This window comes from Macaca thibetana, chromosome 13 (genome assembly GCF_024542745.1).
Source record: "Macaca thibetana thibetana isolate TM-01 chromosome 13, ASM2454274v1, whole genome shotgun sequence".
Lineage (NCBI taxonomy): Eukaryota > Metazoa > Chordata > Mammalia > Primates > Cercopithecidae > Macaca > Macaca thibetana.
Window position 1 is genome coordinate 19,547,473 of NC_065590.1, and position 22,003 is coordinate 19,569,475.

At 41.2% G+C, this 22,003-nt stretch overlaps 2 protein-coding genes across 2 annotated transcripts in view; both read right to left on the bottom strand.

Annotated features, from left to right (window-relative positions):
- Window positions 1–20,920, bottom strand: part of LOC126933448 (sulfotransferase 1C4-like) — a 30,422-nt gene extending 9,502 nt beyond the window's left edge. Inside the window, exons 1-5 of the mRNA XM_050753164.1 lie at window positions 20,743–20,920; window positions 15,508–15,630; window positions 13,422–13,519; window positions 10,604–10,730; window positions 6,341–6,435 (exon numbers count right to left, since the gene is read on the bottom strand). Coding sequence (XP_050609121.1) covers window positions 6,341–6,435; window positions 10,604–10,730; window positions 13,422–13,519; window positions 15,508–15,630; window positions 20,743–20,920 — 621 coding nt within the window. The remainder of the gene's footprint in view (window positions 1–6,340; window positions 6,436–10,603; window positions 10,731–13,421; window positions 13,520–15,507; window positions 15,631–20,742) is intronic.
- The window catches only part of GCC2 (GRIP and coiled-coil domain containing 2), a 673,733-nt gene that overhangs the window by 237,417 nt on the left and 414,313 nt on the right, over window positions 1–22,003 (bottom strand). The gene's annotated exons all lie outside the window — the stretch shown is intronic.

The following is a 22,003-nucleotide window of genomic DNA, read 5'->3' on the forward strand; positions in this document are numbered from 1 at the left end:
ACACTGTTGGTGGAAGTGTAAATTAGTTCAACTATTGTGGAAGACAGTGTGGCGATTCCTCAAGGATCTAGAACTAGCAATCACATTACTGGGAATATACCCAAAGGATTATAAATCATTCTATGATAAATACACATGCATACATGTGTTTATTGTGGCACTATTCCAATAGCAAAGACTTGGAACCAACCCAAATGTCCATCAGTGATCGAATGGATTAAGAAAATGTGGCACATATACACCATGGAATCCTATGCAGCCATAAAAAAGAATGAGTTCATGTCCTTTGCAGGGACATGGATAAAGCCGGAAACCATCATTCGCAGCAAACTATCACAAGATCAAAAAACCAAACACTGTCTGTTCTCATTCATAAGTGGGAGTTGAACAATGAGAACACATGAGACACAGGGAGGGGATCATCACACACTAGGGCCCGTGGGTGTGGGGGCTTGGGGAGGGATAACATCAGGAGAAATACCTAATGTAGGTGATGGGTTGATGGGTGCGGCAAACCACCATGGCACATGTATTTCTATATAACAAAACTGCATGTTCTGCATATGTAACCCAGAAGTTAAAGTATGATAATAATAAAAGAAGACAAAAGGGACAGTATACAATCCTGAAAGGACTAGCCAAATAGGAAAATATCACAAACCTAAATATATATGCACCTAACACTGGAGCTCCCAATTTTATAAAGCAATCACTACTGGACCTGAGAAATGAGATAAATGGCAACACAATAGTAGTGGGGGACTTCAATACTCCACTGACAGCACTAGACAGGTCATCAAGACAGAAAATCAACAAACAAACAATGGATTTAAACTATATCCTAGAACAAATAGACTTAACAGACATTTACAGGACATTCTATGCAACAACTGCAGAATATAAATTCTTTTTATCAGCACATGAAACATTCTCCAAGACAGACCTTGTAATAGGCCACAAAATAAGCCTCAATAAATTTAAGAAAACTGAAATCATATCAATCTCTCAGATCAAGTGGAATAAAACTGGAAATTAACTTCAAAAGGAATCCGCAAAGCTATACGAATACATGGAAATTAAATACTCTTTTCTTGAATGATCCTTGGGTCAACAATGAAATCAAGATGGAAATTAAAAAATTATTTGAATAAAATGATAATAGTGACATGACCAACCAAAACCTCTGGTATACAGCCAAAGTGGAGCTAAGAGGAAAGTTCATAGTATTAAATGCCTACATCAAAATGTCTGAAAGAGCACAAATAGAAAATGTAAACTCACACCTCAAGGAACTAGAGAAAACAGAACAAACCAAATCCAAACCCAGGAGAAGAAAAGAAATGACCAAGACCAGGGCAGAACTAAATGATATTAAAACAAAAAAGATAAATGAAACAAAAAGCTCATTCTTTGAAATGATAAAATCAATAGACCATTAGTGAGATTAATCAAGAAAAGAGAGAAGATCAAAATAAGCTCAATTAGAAAATGGGAGATATTACAACCAATATCACAAAAATAGAAAAGATAATTTAAGACTACTATGAACACCTTTAAGCACACAAACTAGCAAACCTAGAAGAGATGGATAAGTTCCTGGAAGTATATAACTCTCCTAGATTAAACCAGGAAGAAATAGAAACTCTGAGCAGACCAATAGCAAGTAGTGACATTGAAACAGTATTAAAAAATTGCCAACAAAAAAGTCTAGGAACAGATGAATTAAGAGCTGAATTCTATGAGACATTCAAAGAAGAATTGGCACCAATCTTATTGAAACTATTCGAAAGATAGAGAAAGAGGCAGTCCTCCCTAAATGACTCCGTGAAGCCAGTATTATCCTAATATAAAAGCCAGGAAAGGACATAACAAAAAAAATTACAGACCAATATCCCTCGTGAACATAGATGCAAAAATATTCAACAAAATACTAGCTAACTGAATCCCACAGCATATCAAAAAGATAATACACCATGATCAAGTGGGGTTCATACCAGGGAGGCATAGAATGATTTATAATCCTTTGGGTATATTCCCAGTAATGTGATTGCTAGTTCTAGATCCTTGAGGAATCGCCACACTGTCTTCCACAATAGTTGAACTAATTTACACTTCCACCAACAGTGTAAAAGTGTTCCTGTTTTTCCACAACCTCTCCAGCATCTGTTGTTTCCTGACTTTGTAATGATGGCCATTCTGCCATGCAAGTGAATAAATGTGATACACCACATAAATAGAAGTAAAAACAAAAATCATACGATCATCTCAATAGATTCAGGAAAAGCCTTTGACAAAATCCAGTACCCCTTTATGATCAAAACCCTCAGCAAAATCAGCATTGAAGGGACGTACCTTAAGATAGTAAAAGCCATCTAGGACAAGCCCACAGCCAGCGTTATACTGAATAGGGGAAAGATGAAAGTATTTTTCCTGAGAACTGGAAGAAGAAAATGTTGCCCACTTTCACCACTTCTATTCAACATAGTACTGGAAGTCCTAGCCAGACAAGAGAAAGAAATAAAGGGCATCCAAATTGGTAAAGAGGAAGTCAAAATGTTGCTGTTTTCCAGTAACATGACTGCATACCTAGAAAACCCTAAAGACTCATCCAAAAAGCTCCTAGATCTGATGAATGAATTCAGTAAAGTTTCAGGATACAAAATCAATGTACACAAATTAGTAGCACTGCTATACACCAACAGTGACCAAGCTAAGAATCAAATCAAGAACTCAACCCCCTTTACAATAGCTGCAAAAAATAAAATACTTAGTAATATGCCTAATTAAAGAGGTGAAATACTCTACAAGGAAAACTACAAAAAACTTGTGAAAGAAATCATAGATGACACAAACAAATAGAAGCACACCCCATGCTGACGGATGGGTAGGATCAATATTGTGAAAATGACCATACTGCCAAAAGCAATCTATAAATTCAATGCAATTCCCATCAAAATACCATCTTTTTTTTTTTTTTTTTTTTTTTTTTTTGAGACAGAGTCTCACTCTCGTCTAGGCTGGAGTGCAATGGCGTGATCTTGGCTCACCGCAACCTCCACCTCCCGGGTTCAAGTGATTCTCCTGCCTCAGCCTCTTGAGTAGCTGGGATTACAGGCATGTGCCACCATGGCCAGCTAATTTTGTATTTTTAGTAGAGATGGGGTTTCACCATGTTGACCAGGTTGGTCTTGAACTCCTGACCCGCCTTGGCCTCCCAAAGTGTTGGGATTATAGGCATGAGTGTCTGTGCCCAACTGTCATTATTTTATACAGAACTAGAAAAAACAATTGTAAAACTTATATGGAACAAAAAAGGAGCTTGCATAGCCAAAGCAAGCCTAAGCAAAAAGAACATATCTGGAGACATCACATTACCCAACTTTAAACTATACTACAAATCTATAGTTACCAAAACAGCATGGTATTGTATAAAAACAGGCACATAGACCAATGGAACAGAATAGAAAACTCAGAAATAAAGTGAAATACTTACAGCCAACTGGCCTTTGACAAGGCAAACAAAAACATAAAGTGGGGAAAGGGCATCCTATTCAACAAATGGTGCTGGGATAATTGGCAAGCCACATATAGAAGAATGAAACTGGATTCTCATTTTTAACCTTATACAAAAATCAACTCAAGATGGATCAAAGACTTAAATCTAAGACCTGAAACCATAAAAGTTATAGAAGATAACATTGGAAAATCTCTTCTAGACATTGGCCTAGGCAAAGAGTTTATGGCCAAGACACCCTAGAAGCAAACACAACAAAAACAAAGATAAATAGACGGGAATTAATTAAACTAAAAAGCTTCTGCACAGCAAAAGAAATAATCAGCAGAGTTAACAGACAACCCACAGTGTGGGAGAAAATATTAACAAACTATGCATCTGATACAGGAGTAATATCCAGAATTGACAAGGAACTCAAAGAAATCAGCAAGAAGAAACAAACCCATCAAAAAGTGGTCTAAGGACATGAATAGACAATTCTCAAAATAAGATATACACATGGCCAACCAACATATGAAAATGCACATCACTAATTATTAGGAAAATGCAAATAAAATTACAATGTGATACCACCTTATTCCTGCAAGAATGACCATGATTAAAAAATTAAAAAATGATAGATGTTGGCATGGATATGGTAAAAAGGAAACAGTTTTACACTGCTGGTGTGAATGTAAACTAGTACAACCACTATGGAAGACAGTATGGGGAGTCCTTAAAGAACTAAAAGTAGAGCTACCACTTGATCCAGCAAACTAGTAAAACTCTACTGGATATCTACCCAGAGGAAATGAAGTCATTATATGAAAAAGACACTTGCACATGCATGTTTATAACAGCACAATTTGCAACTGCAAAAATATGGAAAAGGCCTAAATGCTTATCAACCAATGAGTGGATAAATGTGATGTATATATCATGGACTACTACTCAGCTATAAACAGAAATGAAGTAATGGTATTCACAGCAACCTGGATGCAGTTGGTGACTATTATTCCTTTTTATTTATTTATTTATATTTTGAGACAGAGTCTCACTCTGTTGCCCAGGCTGGAATGCAGTGGCGCAATTTTGGCTTGCTGCAAGTTCCACCTCCCGGGGTTCACACCATTCTCCTGCCTCAACTTCCTGAGTAGCTGGGACTACAGTCACCCACCACCACACCTGGCTAATTTTTTGTATTTTTTGTAGAGACAAGGTTTCACAGTGCTAGCCAGGATGATCTCAATCTCCTGTCTTCGTGATCTGCCCGCCTCAGGCTCTGAAAGTGCTGGGATTACAGGCGTGAGCCACTGCACCCGGCCTGGAGACCATTAGAAGTAACTCAGGAATGAAAAACCAAACATGGTGTGTTCTCATTTATAAGTGGGAGCTAAACTATGAGGATGCAAAGGCATAAGAATGATATAAAGGACTATGGGCACTTGGGCAGAAGTGTGGGAGGAGGTGAGGGATAGAAGATTACACATTGGGTGCAGTGTACCCTGCTTGGGTGATGGGTGCACCAAAATCTCAGAAATCACACACAGAGAACTTATCCATGTAACAACACACATGTTTCCCCAAAACTATTGAAATAATAATAGTAATAAGTAAATAAAAAAAGAAGGTACTTGGGAGAAGAGGTGGGTATCTTTCAAAATAAGCAAGCTGTATTTCCTCCTTCTGATTGGAGAAACAAAAATATATGGCATCCTCACTGCTCTGGCATGGCACAAAAGCAGCATGGTGCCGTTTTGTCTCTGTTGCTGCTTTTGATGTCTCCTGACTCTACATCTGAGCTTATTCCTGACTGTGGGCCTCCTGGGAAGACCTCTTGGCAGATAGACCTCACAAAAGCCCCTTACTCTCTGAGATAAGTTCCCACCTCATCCAGAAGTGAAGAGGAGGGGTTCAGTTTGGTGTGAGAGTCACCTGGTTTGGAGATCTCCAGGCTCGCCTTGCAGGCCTCCTCTCTCCTCACTAGCAGTTCTGTCTCATGTTTGTCCTTCTTGCCTAGCTTGCCCAGCCCGTGCTGCTCCTTTGCTCCCTGGCACAGACACAGGGCTGGGGGAGGTGAGGGCTGTGCTAGCACCTACAAAGCTGTATAGAGCAAGGACAAACAGAAAGAGGAACTTTGACATTACCTGAATAGATAGAAGGAAAGAAGCCAGGATTCTGTCTACCCAGAGGGGAAAGAGGAAATAGAAGCCATGGTCAGTGAAGGACACAAGTTGGTTATTGAACCCAGTCCTAAATCAAGGCTTGGAGACCAGTCAGGAACACTGTGCCATAATTATTTATTTTACATAGAAACTTATGAGACAGATTTGAATCAGGAATTGCACATGCAAAAGATGTTGCTGATGAAGATCTTTTGTTTAAAATGACAAAATTTTAGTATTTTAAGAAAGCATACAAATCAAATCAGCTATATTCTTCCTCACTAGTTCTTTCCTGTTAGGGTTCTTAATTCTTTTCCTCAGAAGTCAGAGCAAGTTATGGTGGGAGGTAGAGATTTTGGAAGGAGGAATCTAGAGACCTAGAGAGGAAGAAAACTGGCTCCAAAAGGACATGTCTTCTATGCTTTTGGATGAGGTAGGAATCGACTCCAGAGTGCAGTGAGACTGCAGGAGGAAGCAGGCTGCCTACTATGGAAAACCATATATAAGGTATTTTGTGTGGAATTTCGTATGCTACATGGCAAGGTGGTTGGAGAAGTTGGAGTTGACATGCAAAATATTTTACATAGATAAACTTTCAAGTATGACTTGCCTTCTTTTCTGTCATGGAACTCTAACTCTGAGACAAAATACTGTGAAATTAAAATTCAAATATTATTCTTACTTTCATCATATCTTCATAGAAAAGATAAAGAATGGGGTGGCTGTCTTTCTTCTTCCACCAGCCTTTCACATGGTTGAACCAGGACCCCCATACCACTGAAAGAAAGACACATACATATGTGGGCCATGGGAAGCTGATAGTAGAAAAACCCAGGGAAAAAAACTAAGCTGTTTCCATAAGATACAAATGGAAGATGTGATCAGGAGAACTTACTTATCACACTTCCTGTCTCTGTTTCAGCACAACTTTTCTTCCTTTTGGAAGCTGGCAAGATTACTATCTTAGTCTCCAGAACCTGTTAGGCTTGAATCTTAGCTTTGACCCTTAGAGCTGCATGACCCTGGGCAAGTTACTTAACCTCTCCGATTCTGTGCTTTTTAAAAACAATCTTCTGAAAGGAGGTTAGTAATAGTAACTGTCTTGTAAGGTAATGTTTGTATAAATGTATTCTGTAACATCTACTGTGTGCTCAGCACTGTCCTAGGTATTAGAGACAGAGCAGTGCACACAAGATAGTCAGAAAGCCCTGCTTTTGGAAGTACATTTTATGGGGGAGACAAAAGAGATAGATGTGAAATATGCAGAATGCTAGAACACAGTGTGTGCTTAGCAAAACAAATAACCCAAATAACAAAACAAATACCCAGGGAAGGATAGGGAAAACTTTGATAGTACATAGGAGGCTGACAGGTAGGTAGGCTGGTCAGAAGAAGGGATTATTGAGCACAACCCTGAAAAAAGGGAAAGGAGGAACCCTGCTGGGCAGAGAGTACAGCCAGGGGAGGCACTGGGTAGGAGGTTCTGGGTGTGCCTGGGGGACCAGGACAGAGTGAGTGAGGCCAGTGGAGTGGGGAGAGATGCAAGAATTGTGAGGCCTGGCCCTGTGGGCCTGTGCGATGCCCTAAGTACTCTGACTTTACTCTGAGTGAGATGGGATGCCAGTCGTGGGCTTCCGATATAGGAGTTGCATGATCTGACTTCCCTTTTAGTAGAATCTCTCTGGTTTCTCTGTTGAGAGTAGAGTGTAGGTTGGCAAGGGCAAAAGTGGGGGCAGAGGCTGTTTCATTCATCCAGGGAAAATCTGATGATACTTTGGCCCAAACTAAGTCCAGAATCTGACCGATCCTCGCACTTCCGGAAGTGTGCAATCTAATCACACTTAGCGTTGACAGATTTTCTTGTGGGGTTTTTCTTTCGGGGGCTGGATGGGGTATATGAGAAACAAAGAGGCTCAAGATAAGATCAAGATTTTAGGCCTGAGTAATTTAAGGGACAGAGTCACAATTAACAAGAAGGAGAGGCTGAAGGAAAAGCAGGTTCTGCAGGAGAGGCAGGAATTAAGATTTGGACACATGAAGTCTAAGATGCCCCGTAAACATCCCGGTGGAATGTTGGTAAGGCAGCTGGGTCTATGCACCTGGAGCCCACAGCCAAGGCCAGGACTAGTGCAAATCTTGGAGTCATCAGCAGACAGGTGACATCTGAAACCACAAAGTGAGTGATATTGAGCAAGGAATGATGTAGGTAGAAGAGAGAAAGGAGCCAAGTGTAGACATCTGGGAGATAAAGAGAAACCAGCAAAGGAGATGGGAAGGAACAGACATGAGAGGAATGTCAGGGGAGGCTGGGGTCCTGGGAGCCAATAAGAAATCATTTCAAGGAAGAGAGAGTGTGACCAATTGCGTTAGATGATGTTGATGGATTAAATGAGATGAGGACAGAGTATTGATCATTGGGTTTAGTGATGTGGAAGTCATGGTGACCCTGGCAGAACAGGTTTGGTGGTGTTGGGAGAGAAACTAAGGATAATAGTGTAAGCCAGTGCTACAAGGTGTTTGCAGTAAATGGAGGGAAAGATGGGGGAGGTAACTGGGGTTGGGGAGGTAGGGTCGACAGAGTGGTTTTTAAATGTTATTTTATTTTAAGGTGGGAGAAATAATAGCATGGGCCAATGCTAAGACATATAAAAGCATTAGTCTGGTAGTGCCTAGGACACAGTATAATAGTAAGTGTCTGACACATAGTAGCTACTCAACAAAAGTCATTTAAAAATTTAACTAAAAACTTCAGTAATATTTTCCCCTTTCTTCTATTATATTATCCCTTCTGTCAAAATTTTCCTTTCTTATGTTTTATTCACACAGCGTAAAGATTAGGTAGGCTGTGTCTAAAAGTCTCTTTGATACTAGGATGTCTAAGAGCACTTCGGTCCCACTCCCAGTGATAGCTTCCAATCATTAGGGAGTATCTATTCAACCCCTTTCTCTCTTCTGGCATGCAATGTAGTCGTAGGGTGACCAGACATTCTATTCTGTATAGGGCTGTGTCAGTTTAATTACTGAGAATCCTGTGCTGCAGGAACCTGCTTAGGTCAGGGCAAGCTGTATAGGTAGATGACCGAGACATAGGGCCAGTCTATCTGCACTTTGGCAGAAAGCACTTGTGCTACTCCAGCTGGGTGAAATGCCTCAGCATGGCACTCCCCCTCATAAATAGGGGGAGCTGCTACTGTTCTACTTCTTATTCTTGATTCCTTCTACCCATGTTCCATGCTATTGGCTCTGAAGATGCTTCTTCAGGAGTTTCTCTCTCTCTGTCTCTCTCTGTCTCTCTCTCTCTCTTTCTCTCTCTCTCTCTGTGTGTGTGTGTAGAGGAGTAGCCCTAAGGCTGTGTTTGACATCAGTGCTTCTCTTCTCTGGTGTGCAACTTGCCTGATGCAGGGCAAGGAGTTGGAACTATCCTCTCAGCTCTCTGATTTAGGAACAGTCGTCTACATCAGCCCAGTCCTGGCCCTGCAGAAGCCCAATGTCTCAACTTGTCAATGAGGTCACTTTCTTGGGGATCACTCTTTGTCCAAAGACATTCTGACATCATTGTTAGAACACCTACAAGGAAATTTACTGGAGACATTCAACCAGTGAAACTACCTTGGGGTACAATGGATCATTTTCAAAGTATATCTCATAAGCAAAAGACTATAATAATAATAATAATTTTTGTCATTTAAGATTATGAAAGTCAAATGGCAATCAAAGGTATCATTTTCCTGCATTACTGGTGGTTTGTTACTAATGGAAAGGACTACTTTATTACATTTATTTATAATTATTTTAGAGAAAAAAATATAGGTGACAAGGCAGTTTTTTCTCCATAGGACTATATAAATAATTAGCAAAGGTGTTTCAGTTATAAATTTTGAACTTGAATAATAAAAAGTCCTTTGGTGCAAATATTTAGGTTTTAATCCTGCAAAGCTGTCAATTCAACTTCATAGTGCAAACCAGTTTGATGTTACATTTATATTGTACTTCCCCAAAAGTATAACCTTGTAAAGCTTCCTTAAATTACCATTTTTGAAAACTTTTGAGAAATCTTTTAATTATGAAAGTATTCAAATATATGCAAGAGTAGAGGAAATAGTGTAATGAATTTCCATGAAATAATGAAATGAATTTCCAGCTTCAATAATCTCATCACCTTTTCATACTCTTTAGGCTTCTTTAGGAGAACAGTTGATGTATTAAAAGATATAGCAGCATTTGAGACTTAGAAAAACATCAAGAAACTTGTAAAGACTCAGTTTTGACACTAGAAGCATGATTGAAAGATCATACATTTTTGCACGTGACAGTTTGTGAGCCTGCAGTGTCAGGGGCCACCACTGCACCACCAATTCAAATGATGGTTGTGATTGGAAAACTTGCATGCACACTAAACCTTTTCTTTCTTTCCAGTTGAACATGTAGGCAATTGGACATGGTTACCAGCCAGTCAAGACTTCAACTGCCAAGCACACAGGGTTTGAGCTTAACCAAACCTGCCTATGTTCAAATTCTAGCCACTGCTCTCACTAACAGGGTAATCATAGGCAAGTTACTCAAACTCACTGAGCCTCAGTTTCATCACCTACAAATGATGAATATTCTTACCAAGTTTATGAGGTTGTTCTAAAGATTAAACAAGTTAATGCATGTAAAACATTTAACATAGGCTTAGAGTTGGGACCTTCTCTTATAGCTGGCTTGCCTGTAATACTGGTTTGACTTCCTTCAGAGGATATATTGCAATTGGAAGCAAATCCACTGACCACAGATTACAGCCAGGGCTATGCCACATCTCTCAGGATGTGGCCTCTAGTCCTTCCCTCCAAGAAAATCTGAGCCCCTTCTATGGATGAATTTTGTTTCCCAAGAAAGAGAATTTGATGGGAAAGCTTATCCTCTGCAGACATAGGTGAAGGCTGGTTTCATGCACTTGGCTCACCGTTGCCTGCCAGGAATGTTTCGAAGTACTCATCCCAGCTTCCCGGGTCAGGGAGTGCTTTGTTCATCCTTTGAAAATGGTAGTAGGACACCAGATTATCCTTGGGATTTCTGGCCACATAGATTATCTAAAGTGATGAGAAGAAACAAAATAAACGATAGGACAAGTTAGAAATCGGGCATTCAGTGTGCAGAGCATATGTGTTCTGGTAACCATGTCCTAAAGGTCATGAATGCATCTTTGTTGTCTTCCACTCATCATCCAGCAGCCAGAATGATCTTATAAAAATGCAAATCAGATGACGTTGCTTCCTTGTGCAAAACTTCTCAATTTCTGTACATTGTTCTTATGATTAAGGTCAAAGTTCTCAACCTGGTGGTCAGGGTCTGTGTAATCTCACCCTCTGATTCCCTTTGCTCATTCTTCCCCAGTCACACTTACCTTCCCTTCTTCTGTGGTAGTGCTGATTTCGTGGTTGTCCTATAATGTTTCTGGTTGTCCTTTAGTGTGTCCTGCTCTGCCATTTTGCTCTTAAATCAGAGTGTCTTAAAATGATGACCTTCAAGAGGTCTGTCCCTCTCTCTAAAAGTGTATGCAAAATTTTTTTATAGACGTGCACTTTGTCAGGAGTGGAGTCACAACTTTCTGTAGATTCTTGATGGAGTTTATGATCACTAAAAGTTTGAAATCTTTAAATGTTGGCCTTCTTTAGTGCTCTGCCTAGGGCCTACTTTTATTTTCACTATATTTATTTTTTCTGTTTTGTTTTTTTTTTTTGTTATCTGTTTCTATTGCAATAAATTTCATATGTTTATGACTCACAAATTTGTTTCTAGTACATGTCTGTCTCCTGAGCTAGAGACTCATGTATCTGTATCCCTATCTGAATGTTCTGCATGCATTTTAGACTCGATGGGTTCAAAATTCAATCCATCTTCACACAAACTAACTGCTTCTCTTTTATGATCTCTTTCCATTAATGGTACCACCATCAACAGTTACAATGACAAAATGATAAGAGATGCTTCTTTTTCCATGTCTTCTATAGCCAGTCCTTGAGAGATCTTGTAAATTCTGTCTGTTGTTACATTTGGAATTCATTTTCTCACTGCCTCTGCCTTAACCCAAGCCTTTTAAATTCTTTTCCTGGACTATTGCCACCATCTCCTCACTGATATCCTGTTTTCAGTCTTGCCCCAGTTCTGTTCACCCCTCCACATCCCCCAGTGGAGCTTTCTAAAATGTAAATGGGATCATGTCACTTCCTTGTTCACTTCACATTCTTCAGTGGGATCCAAGTAGCCTACAGGTTAAGTCCAAACATCTTAGCAGGCAAGGCTGGGCAACAGGGCATCTCTGCCTCCTTTCCAACTCTCATGCCTCTTTTCTGGCTTTGGACCTATTTTCTTAAGTCTTGGCTTCTGCTCTTTCAGTAACATAGAATGTCCTTGCCTCTTTTATCTCTTAACAAATTTATGTCTGTTCCTCATGCCCTGACTCCTCTGTCACTTTTGTTGACCCTCTTTGTCAAGAAGTTTTGTACTCCCCACTTACTGCTCCCATGACACCTTTCCTGGTTCTTAATCTCTCATTGATAAGGGTGGGCTCAATATATACCCACTTTGAGAAGAGAGGACCAACATCTACTAAGCTCAGTTCTGAGCCTCTAAGCCTCTTAATAATGCGATAAGGTGGAGGTACCTGAGCATGCTTTTGGTACTTGCTAGTTTGCTGTTATAGTTATTCTTATTTTACTAACACTCCTAGCCCAGGCCTGGCTCTATCTGTGCTAACAATATATTTCCATTTGCTTTCAGTCATTCAGCCACCCCTGCCCCCAGACTCCAGATCTACATAGGAAGATCCACTAGGGTCAGTAAGGTAGAGTGAGTAAGACCCTGGATGTGCTCTGGAGAACCAGAGACAGTAAAGGTGTGGATCTTGACAAGCTGTCAGAGGGAACAGTACGCCACATGGAAAGGGAAGGTGGGGACTGCTTTGGCTTAGTGCCAAGGCCATTTATAGACCCTCCCTCTAGAGGGAGGCAATAAATGGTCTCTTGGTGTTCTGAAAGAGTTAAAAATATTCCTTAGTGACCAATTTAAGACATACATGAAAATGCATCTGCACCCCTGTAGGCTTCAATATGGAAGATAAATTTCATGTTTACAAAAATTTGACTTTCATCAGGTCTCAGAATGACGAGGATTTGCAGCTTGTAGGCACTTTTGGATGTTTGCAAGAGACAGTTTAGCTACAAATGAGATAAAGTGAGAGGACAGTAGCGCATGTAGTTTTTAAGATTCCTTCAGTGCCACTTTCTGATCATTTAAATACTCATTACCTTAAGACTGGTGGGAGGCCAACTACATAGAAGCTTTGGAAGACTTCTGTGGTTATAGGAGGCACAGAGTAGGTGGTGTAGAGTAACAGAAAGAGCATGGGCTGTCGGGTAATGAAGAGGTGGATTTGCAGCCCATCTCTTCCACCTTCCATGTGTTTGTCATTGGACAAGTTATGTAACACCTCTGAGCTACAATGTGCTCAGATACCTCCACCTTATAGCATTATGAAGGGGCTAAGATGCTAAGAAATGAGCCTAGTATATGTTTATCCTCTCCCTCTTCTTGATATAGGTGTATGCTAAGCACATCCTTATCAATGAGAGATTAAGAACATAGAAGATGATGGTAGGTTCTATAATCTGCTCCTGGCAGACACACTGTAGGGATGGCTGGGCAATGGTTATGACACAATAAACTGCTCCCTATGTTCTCATGAGGAAAATTTGTCTCTGAATACTTTGCTTTAAGCTTACCTTACAGTTTTCCTCCCAGAAGGATGGAGGCAGTAGTTGTACAGGAAGATGAGTTTTCAGCGTCCTTGGGGAAGGCATTGCATTAGCCTGGTCAATCCCTGCAAAAATTTTCCTGGCTTATTCTTTAATTTTTAAAAAAGTTTTAATTTTTATGTAGTTGATCTTATCAGTTTTTTCATAATGGCTTCTGGGTTTTGTGCCATGTTATGCCTTCTTCACTCCTAAATGATAAGAAACCATTTCTCCCTATTTTTTTTTTTTTAGTACTTAGCACTTTGTATGTCCTTTTGTACCTCTGATTCTTTGCTACATTGGCCTTCATTTTGTATGTTATTCACTGTTAAGTGTCCTCTCCATTTCTCATCCCATTAGCCTTTAGAAATTACCACAGTTCCACTTGGCAACAGGGGATTGTTGGCACCAATGCAAACGAGGACAATGAGATCACATTGGCGGAATTCTGGTTACATGGTGATCATCCAGGTGACCTAGAATGTGCTTACTTTATATTTTTTAATTACCATGAAAATAAAATCATAATTAAGAAATTGTTGTAGAGGTCTTGAGGACTCTCAAAAATATATCCACAGATGGCCTCTAGGGTAAAACCAAGATCACTTAGTATGGACTAGAACACTTTTCAAAACCTGTTCCCCATTATATTTAACCCTCATTTTGGTGATTTTTCTCAAGCACACTGGTATGACACCAAATGAGCGGTTTGGGAAACCTGGCACATGTTCATCTAGTTCCCCCCACCCTACCTCTCCTCCCACAAAAAGGGAATGAGAGAGAAGACAATGAGCAAGATTTGGTTTTAGGCCATTAGTTTGTTCATTTATTTCCCAAGATGAGGTCACAAGTCAGTTGTTCAGATGGAACTAGAATAGATTTCTGTAGAAAAAGTCTAATTAAAGATGACCAGGTATCAATGCTGGTCCAACATGGACTATTTAATTCCACTCTATCCCTTAGATACCTATACCTGGAGTCCACATAGGAGACACACACACATTCACGCACACTGCATAGCTTAGTGGTTGAGAGCATGGACTTAGGAAACAGAATTCCTGGGTCCAAATCTTGGGTCTACTACCTATTAATTGTGGACCTTGAGCAATCATAATCCCTCTGTATCTCAATTTCTTCACATATAACCTGGCAGCTACCTCACAAGTTGTGAAGAATAGTGAGTTAATATGCAAAAAGTTTTTAGAATAATGTCAGCCATTTAAATACCCATCAATGATAGACTGGATAAAGAAATGTGGCACATATATACCATGGAATACAAAAAGGATGAGTTTATGTCCTTTGCAGGGACAGGGATGAAGCTAGAAGCCATCATTCTCATCAAACTAACACAAGAACAGAAAACAAAACACTGTATGTTCTCATAAGTGGGAGTTGAACAATGAGAACACATAGACATATGGAGGGGAACATCACACACTGGGGCCTATCAGTGGGTGGGGGGGCTAGGGAAGGGATAGCATTAGGAGAAATACCTAATGTAGATGACGGGTTGATGGGTGCAGCAAATCACCATGGCACGTGTATACCTATGTAACAAACCTGCACATTCTGCACATGTACCCCAGAACTTAAAGTATATATATATATATAAATAATAATGCTTGGCACCTGATGTGTACTATGGAAGTCTTAGCTATGACTATGACACTTATTATTTTTTCATGGGAAGTGCATGGTGCATCCCAAATTTGAATCTGTGGTTCTTGGTGCCAGACGCCTTTGGCACTGACATGGGGGTGCCACATGAGCAAGCAGGGACTCTGTTGGGTGAGAACTGTGTAGCTAATGCTTGGCACTTGTAACTGGTTGAACACTTTGTTTAATAGAGAGATTATACCTCTCTATTGTTAAGTGTTGAAGCAAAATACGTTAGGTGAAAGGATCTATCTAGATTTGCACGTGCACAAGAAAAGTTATTTTTCATCCAGTACTTAGAATTAGGGATTAATGGGAGTTTTTCCCCACCAGAATATGTTCGACTTTCAGACTGTTTACTCTTGAATTGTTCATCTTTATACGAGGACTGTGAGTTTGTAAACAGAAGACTTACCACAGTGTGTCATTCGTATCCATTCCAGGAAAGGGTGTCGAAGTTGAATGGAAGCGCGCCTGCTTTTCTCAATGTCTCCATCATTTTGTATCAGATCTACAATTTCCTGTGTCCAAGTGGTTCCTGAAAGAAAGTAGAATAGAGATCTGAGGAATTGATTTATTGATTTTCTGCAACTTAGAATTTAGAAACATGCTATAAAAAATTAATTTGCCTGTTAATACCTCACTTATGTTGCCTATGACATTGATTTAAAACCAACTATTAAGGTTATCTTTTCCTCACCAGAAAGGTTAAGGGCAGAAATGTGACTTCTTTATTTTCGTACTCCAATGATGTATTTAAAAAAATCTGAATATTCATTGGTATTTCTATAAAATGATAATACAAATAACTATTGTATGTAACAACAGGGATTATTTAAAATATTTCCATTTGAAGAAAATCACAGAAGTTCCCAAACCCTAACTTTTACCATTAAAAGCTCTGGCTGCTAATAAGTAGTCTAGTTTCTCTTCCTTTGATTACTTTTAAAAAAAATTTAAAAATTTTTTTTAGAACCAATGAACTGACACAATGTCAATAATACGAAAAGGAAGGAAAAGTAAGAATTTCAAATAATTCACAAACTGAAAAAATGAGATTGAATGAATTCCTCTTTCAAAAAAACAAGAAAAGTTAAACAGTGGCTTCTACAAGAAAGGTGAACTCCTTATAAATGAAAAAATGACCTTTGCTGCATTTGAGGGTAAAATTTGTTTTTCTTCACGGTCTTGTCTGCGATCTCCTTCCTGATTCTGGGCTTCCTTGGACTGGGCCCTGGCCTCTGCAGTGTCTGTCCTCAGAAAGTGCATCCTTGTTTGGCTTCTGGGACCCTTGGCTGACCTGGTCCTGTTTTTCTGGGGGAAGCATGGATTTGATGTGTGTGGGGCTGTGGAGTTAAATGGACTCGACTCCTATATATGATGTATGAGTCGGGTGGTTTCGGATGAATTACGTAAACCGGATGCACATTAATGATTCTCGTGTGGTTTCGCGAGTTGGAAGAGAAAATAGGCAGAATCCAGCTTGTCACAGGCACTAAAGAAGTAGTACGTGTCTTCATGTTTCGATGGTGTTGGTGTACATCCTGAGGGCCAGAGCTAGAATAGATGGGACCACTGTGCTTGGGGAAGCCCTGGGGAAGAAGGTGCCATTCTCCTTGTGGCTGCCCCGTGCCAGTTTTCTGTGATCCTGGTCTCCTTTCCCTAGTACTCTGATGGAGGTACCTGGGTGCAGTGCCATGGCTCTGGCTCCTCCTCTAGACTGTGCCCTTGTGCCAGCTGCTCAGCTCCTGGTCAGTTCCTACTCTGCACTAAAACTAATTTCTCTTTCTGCCCTTCTGGGGTCAGCACTGGCTTCGTCTTCAAACCTTGTTGTCTCCTGATGATGTGCTGTCCTAATTCTGAATCCAGGCTACTTTGACAGTTCCAGAGAGTCCTTCTCCACATAGGCTAGCTCTGCTTTTTCCCCTCAACTCTGAGCATGGAATTTGGGCCTTGCTTGCCAGCAGCCTCTCAGAGGAAGTCATGGGTGCCTCTACCTCCAGACTCTACCTTTGTACTTGACTTTGCTGTCGTAGATGCTGTGAGCATCTCAGGAAACCAGGGCTCCCTCAGTGGCCCCTGACCCTATTCCTGTTTGGTTGGTCCACACTATGCAAGGGCTTCTGTCAGACCTCCTTGCCTCATATTCCAGACTTGCTCCCAACTCAGCCCGCAGACAGGGCACCTTGCATCATGACTCGTACTCACCAGTAACTGTCCCCCTCTTCCCCTGGGGAGCTGAGTTCCACTAGATTATGCTTCTCAGTCACCACTATGGCCTGGTTTCCAGCACGTGCTGATGTCTGCTTTTCCATGGACTCCACCTACAAGGTGGCAATTACAGGCACAGATGTTGACTTGAATGGCAACTCAGCAAGCCATGGCATAGCTCAGGCAAGCTGTGGCAAGAACTGTGCTCTACAGCTATTCATGGAGATTGTAAAAGGTGCCGGATACACAGCCCAGATTTGCTTCTGAATGGAATTGTTTATTCCCCCAGCTGCTGGGGATGCTGCTGGCAGATGGCCCCCAGCTATTCAGCCCTTTCCAGGTCCCTTCCTGGGACATCTTACATCCAGGGACTGACTGACACTCTGTTCCCCTCTCTTCAACTGGGATGGAACCAACTTTGCAGGGCCATCCCAGCTTCAGATCATCCCATATGAGGCTTTTTGCTGGGACTGAGTTGAAGCTCAACTTCTCCCTCTAGACAATCCTACTTTCTTCCCTTCACTTCCAGGGGGAGTAATCCCAGGAGCACTCCCTAATAAACATCTCACATACTTATCTTCAACTCAGTATCTGCTTCCTGGGAAGTAAAGGGGCTGGTTTGGGAGTGAGGATCATGATTTCAGGTCAGGACACACTGACTTAGGTAAGTAGTAGTTGGGACCTGGAACCTAGCATCTGGGATGGCTTGTGATTTATAGGGTTACCGTAACCTTCCAACTTGCCCAGGTCTATACAGGTTGATTCTGTTGTCCCAGATTAATTATCAACAGTGTCTCTTTCTATCTCAGATGACTTAGTTTGGAGGATAAATGATGAAGTCACTACAGCATCAGGTCAGCTGTTTCCTGCATGTCTCGAGTATCTGTCATGCCCTGTAGCTGGTCTCAGAAAAAATGTTCTTTCTCATTTTCCAGATTTGAGCTGGGAAAATGCTCAGTTCTCATGAGTCCCAGGGAGATGAACTTCTCACTCAAATGAAGTTCTCTTTTCATAATTATTTCCCACTTGTAGCGTAGTATTTCTTGTTCCACATTGATTAAGTGTTATCCTAGAGGGAAGTTACTAAGAGTGTGATCCTGGATAACTTGACTTGCTTTGTAAAAAAGGCAGTTCAAGTTTTCAGGGGATAATCTTGCCACCAGGAGATTCAAGTAGAATCCGTGTTGATAGAACTGACAACTTGAGGAAAGAAAACCCAGTAGTCATTCTAGCCTGTGGCTGGGGCTGTTTACAAGCAGCAAGTGCAGTGCCCATCTGACAGCCACGTGATTAATTCGATCAAAACAGGCACTCAATTCAGATCTTTCTGGCTCGAAGATTCACTCCACTGGCTGCCAGGACACCACTCACTTCCGGCTTCTTCTCTGTCCAACGTCTAAGTGAGGAAGCTTCTTGGGGTTTGGTCCTGTGCCCTCTTTTTCCTCTATGCTTTCTTCCCATGTGGTTCCATTCATTCCCACTGCTTTAAACATCATCTTTAGTAGACACTTTTGGTGACTTCATCAGATCTTCTGTACCAGCCTCTTGCACCCCCTATCTCCTCCACTGCTGTGAGCGTTGGCCGCTCATGTCTCTCGGCTCCCTGCTTTGCTAGAGAAGTGTCCTCTTCTGAAGCGGGGCTCCTAACGGAGAAAGTGTCCATCCTTCCACTCCTTCCTCTCCTGCCCTAACCACATAGGGCAAGGCTTTACCCAATGCCACATCTTTGCTTAGCCCCTTCCCCTTCCCTATCCTGTACATACCCTTACTGTTTTTTTTTTTCCCCCTAAAGAGCACCCTTCCAATAAATCATGTGTACCTGAATCCTTGCCTCAGGCTCTGCCTTAGGGCATTTAACCTGAGATTTCACTATTTACAACAACTCCAGTTATATCTCCAGCCAGAGTGGGCTTCCCTCTGTGCTCTATATCTGACAGCCCCCCTGACATCAACACTTAGTGGTCTAAAGGTCATCTCAAACTTAAAACGTCCCAAACTGAGCTGTAGTTTAACCTGCCCACCTCCTGCACAGGCTCCATGCCTTTCCCTCCCCCAGGCTTTCCCATCCCAGCCCAAGGGGCCACTCAGTTGATAAAGCCAGAAGAGAGTCACCCAGGAGTCATCCCTTCCTCTCGGATCTCAAGTAATTTTACCTGCAAAATACATCTCAATTTTTTTTCTCACTCTCCATTTGCACTCTTGCCCCCTTAGTCCAAGCTACTTTCTTTCTCATCTGGAAATGGCAACACACACATACTGTGTTCCCCAGTCCATTTTTGACCCCCTTCAATCCATTCAACTGCCTAATAGATGCCCTGGCCCCTCTCAGTACTGTTCCTCTCTGGACTTTCCTGACTTAGTGCTTGGCACTGGCATCCACCTCATCATTCTAGCCCCAAATCTTGTCTGCTCTCTTTCCCTCACCCCCCATTTATCATCTATCAGTAAGTCCTACTGCTCCTGTCTGCATATGCAAACACTTCCTCTCCATGCTCCCTGTTATGGGCTAACTTGTGTGCTCCCCAAATTAATATGTTGAAGTTCTAACCCACAGTACCACAGAATGTGACCTTATGGAGATAGAATCTTTATAGAGGTAATCAAATAGAAATGATGTTATTAGGATGGCTCTAACTCAGTATGACTAATGTCTATACAAAAAGGCAGAATTTGGAGGTAGATGTGCACACATGGAGAGTGCAATGTGAATGTGAAGATGCCATATACCTCCCAAAGAGAGAGGCCTGGAACAGTGCCTTTCCTCATAGCCCCCAAAAGAAACCAAGTCTGCAGGTATCTTGATTTTGCACTTCTGGCCTCCCAAACTGTGAGACAATAAATATCATTGTTTAAGCCACTGAGCTAGTGGTACTTTGTTTCATAGCCATAGCAAACTGATAATACATTCCCTTTGTAATAATCACAGTGGCTCAGAATTTCAGAGTACTACTTCCTTAATCTAAATTAGGACCCCCAATGTTCTCTCATTACACCCTCTGCATTTCTTTCTAAGGTCTTATCACAGGTAATCACAGATCTGTGAAATGATTTTTTTAATGATTTAATGTTCTTCTCTCGACTGTACGGTAAATCGCTGCAAGGCAAAGATAACGAACATTTTACCCATCACTATGTTCGGTACCAGTCTCTGACATTTAGAAGATTCTTGATACGTGATTGTTGAACGAAAGAAAAAAATGAATAACATGGATTTTTTTAACCTGAAAAATCGGCTTTGACTAGTTATGTAGTTTTGATAAACCAACTACTCTATCTCTAAAAAAATCCCTATGGTTTCATAGAAAATCTTAGATCCTTTGCCATTCTGTCTGATTTATAGACAAGGACACTTCCTTCCTCTGCTCTTTGACTTTACTACATGACCCCGTAAGGTGCTGATACAACTTCTATTTCTCTCCTCTCATGTCCATGTACATACCTGCTTTGGGGTAAGAAGCAATGAGCAGGTCATCAGGCTTGGCTTGGAAGTTCCAGATCTTATCCCAGAAATCGCATGTTTTCTTTTGAAGAATGATTCCATTCACTTGGGAAAATTCCTCTGGGGGTAAAAAGCCCCATTCTAACTCACTTGTCTCCTCCACCTTATCCTTAGCCATTCCTTCTGCCATGGTCTTGGGCACCAGTAGGGGAAAGTAAAAAGTAAATGAAAGTCGAGATTCACACGGGCTTTATGTATTCAGTGTTTTAGGCACAGAGCTCTGGTCATTCATTACAGGTAAATATGCTCAGGCAAACAAAGAGACAATTTGCATGGCTCCTGGGTAGAACTGGAACAAAATCTTCAGCATTGTGCCAGAATAGGCCTTACTCTTTCTACCGGTGAGATTCTGGCAGGGTTGCACCTCCATACAGCCAGGAGGAAGAACAGCAATGGGGCACCCGTCCAGGGGCCTGCCCAAGTCCAGGAGGTCACTTCCTGGTCCTGTGGATGCCCATGGAGATGGGGAATTGAGAGGAAATGTTGAAGGAATGCCTGGAGCAAGTCTCCAGGAATTCCCTTCCTTCTTCCTTCTCTTCACCTGGAGTTACTTTCCCTACAGAAAGGAAAGTGCTTCTCTCTTCTGGGTTTGGTTATCTATGGAGATTTGGAGAAACACCTTCCCCAGACCCGAGCAGACTCATGCTTCTATTGACATATCACATGCTAGGTGCCCATGTTAGGTGCACATGTTGCCAGCTGGGACAGTCCAGCTGGGAATTCCATCCCAACTTCCAAGACTGACTTAGAGAGTTACCTAAATCTCAGGTCTGTTTCTGTTCTGTGAGAGGATTAGACTGCAATATTTGAGGACCATTATTGCAACAAGTTTTTTTATATTGAGGCACAGTTTACATACAGACAAATGCACAAAGTGTAAGTTTATGTCTTGATGAATTTATACTTCTATATGACCCACATAACCACCATCCAGATCGAGATACAGGACATTCCCATTGCTTCGGGCAATTCCCTCATGCTGTTTCCCAGTCAATGCGGCACCAGTGCCCCACACTTAAGGCAGAGGCTGTTCTGACTTTTGTCACCATAGTTTAGTTTTGCCTATTCTTAAACCTCATATTAATGGAATCATACATTATGTCCTCCTTCGTGTCTGGCTTTGGTCTTTCAACATAATGTCTTTGAAATTCAAGTATCAGCAGCAAGTATCAGTAGTTCATTTATTTCTATTGCCATATAC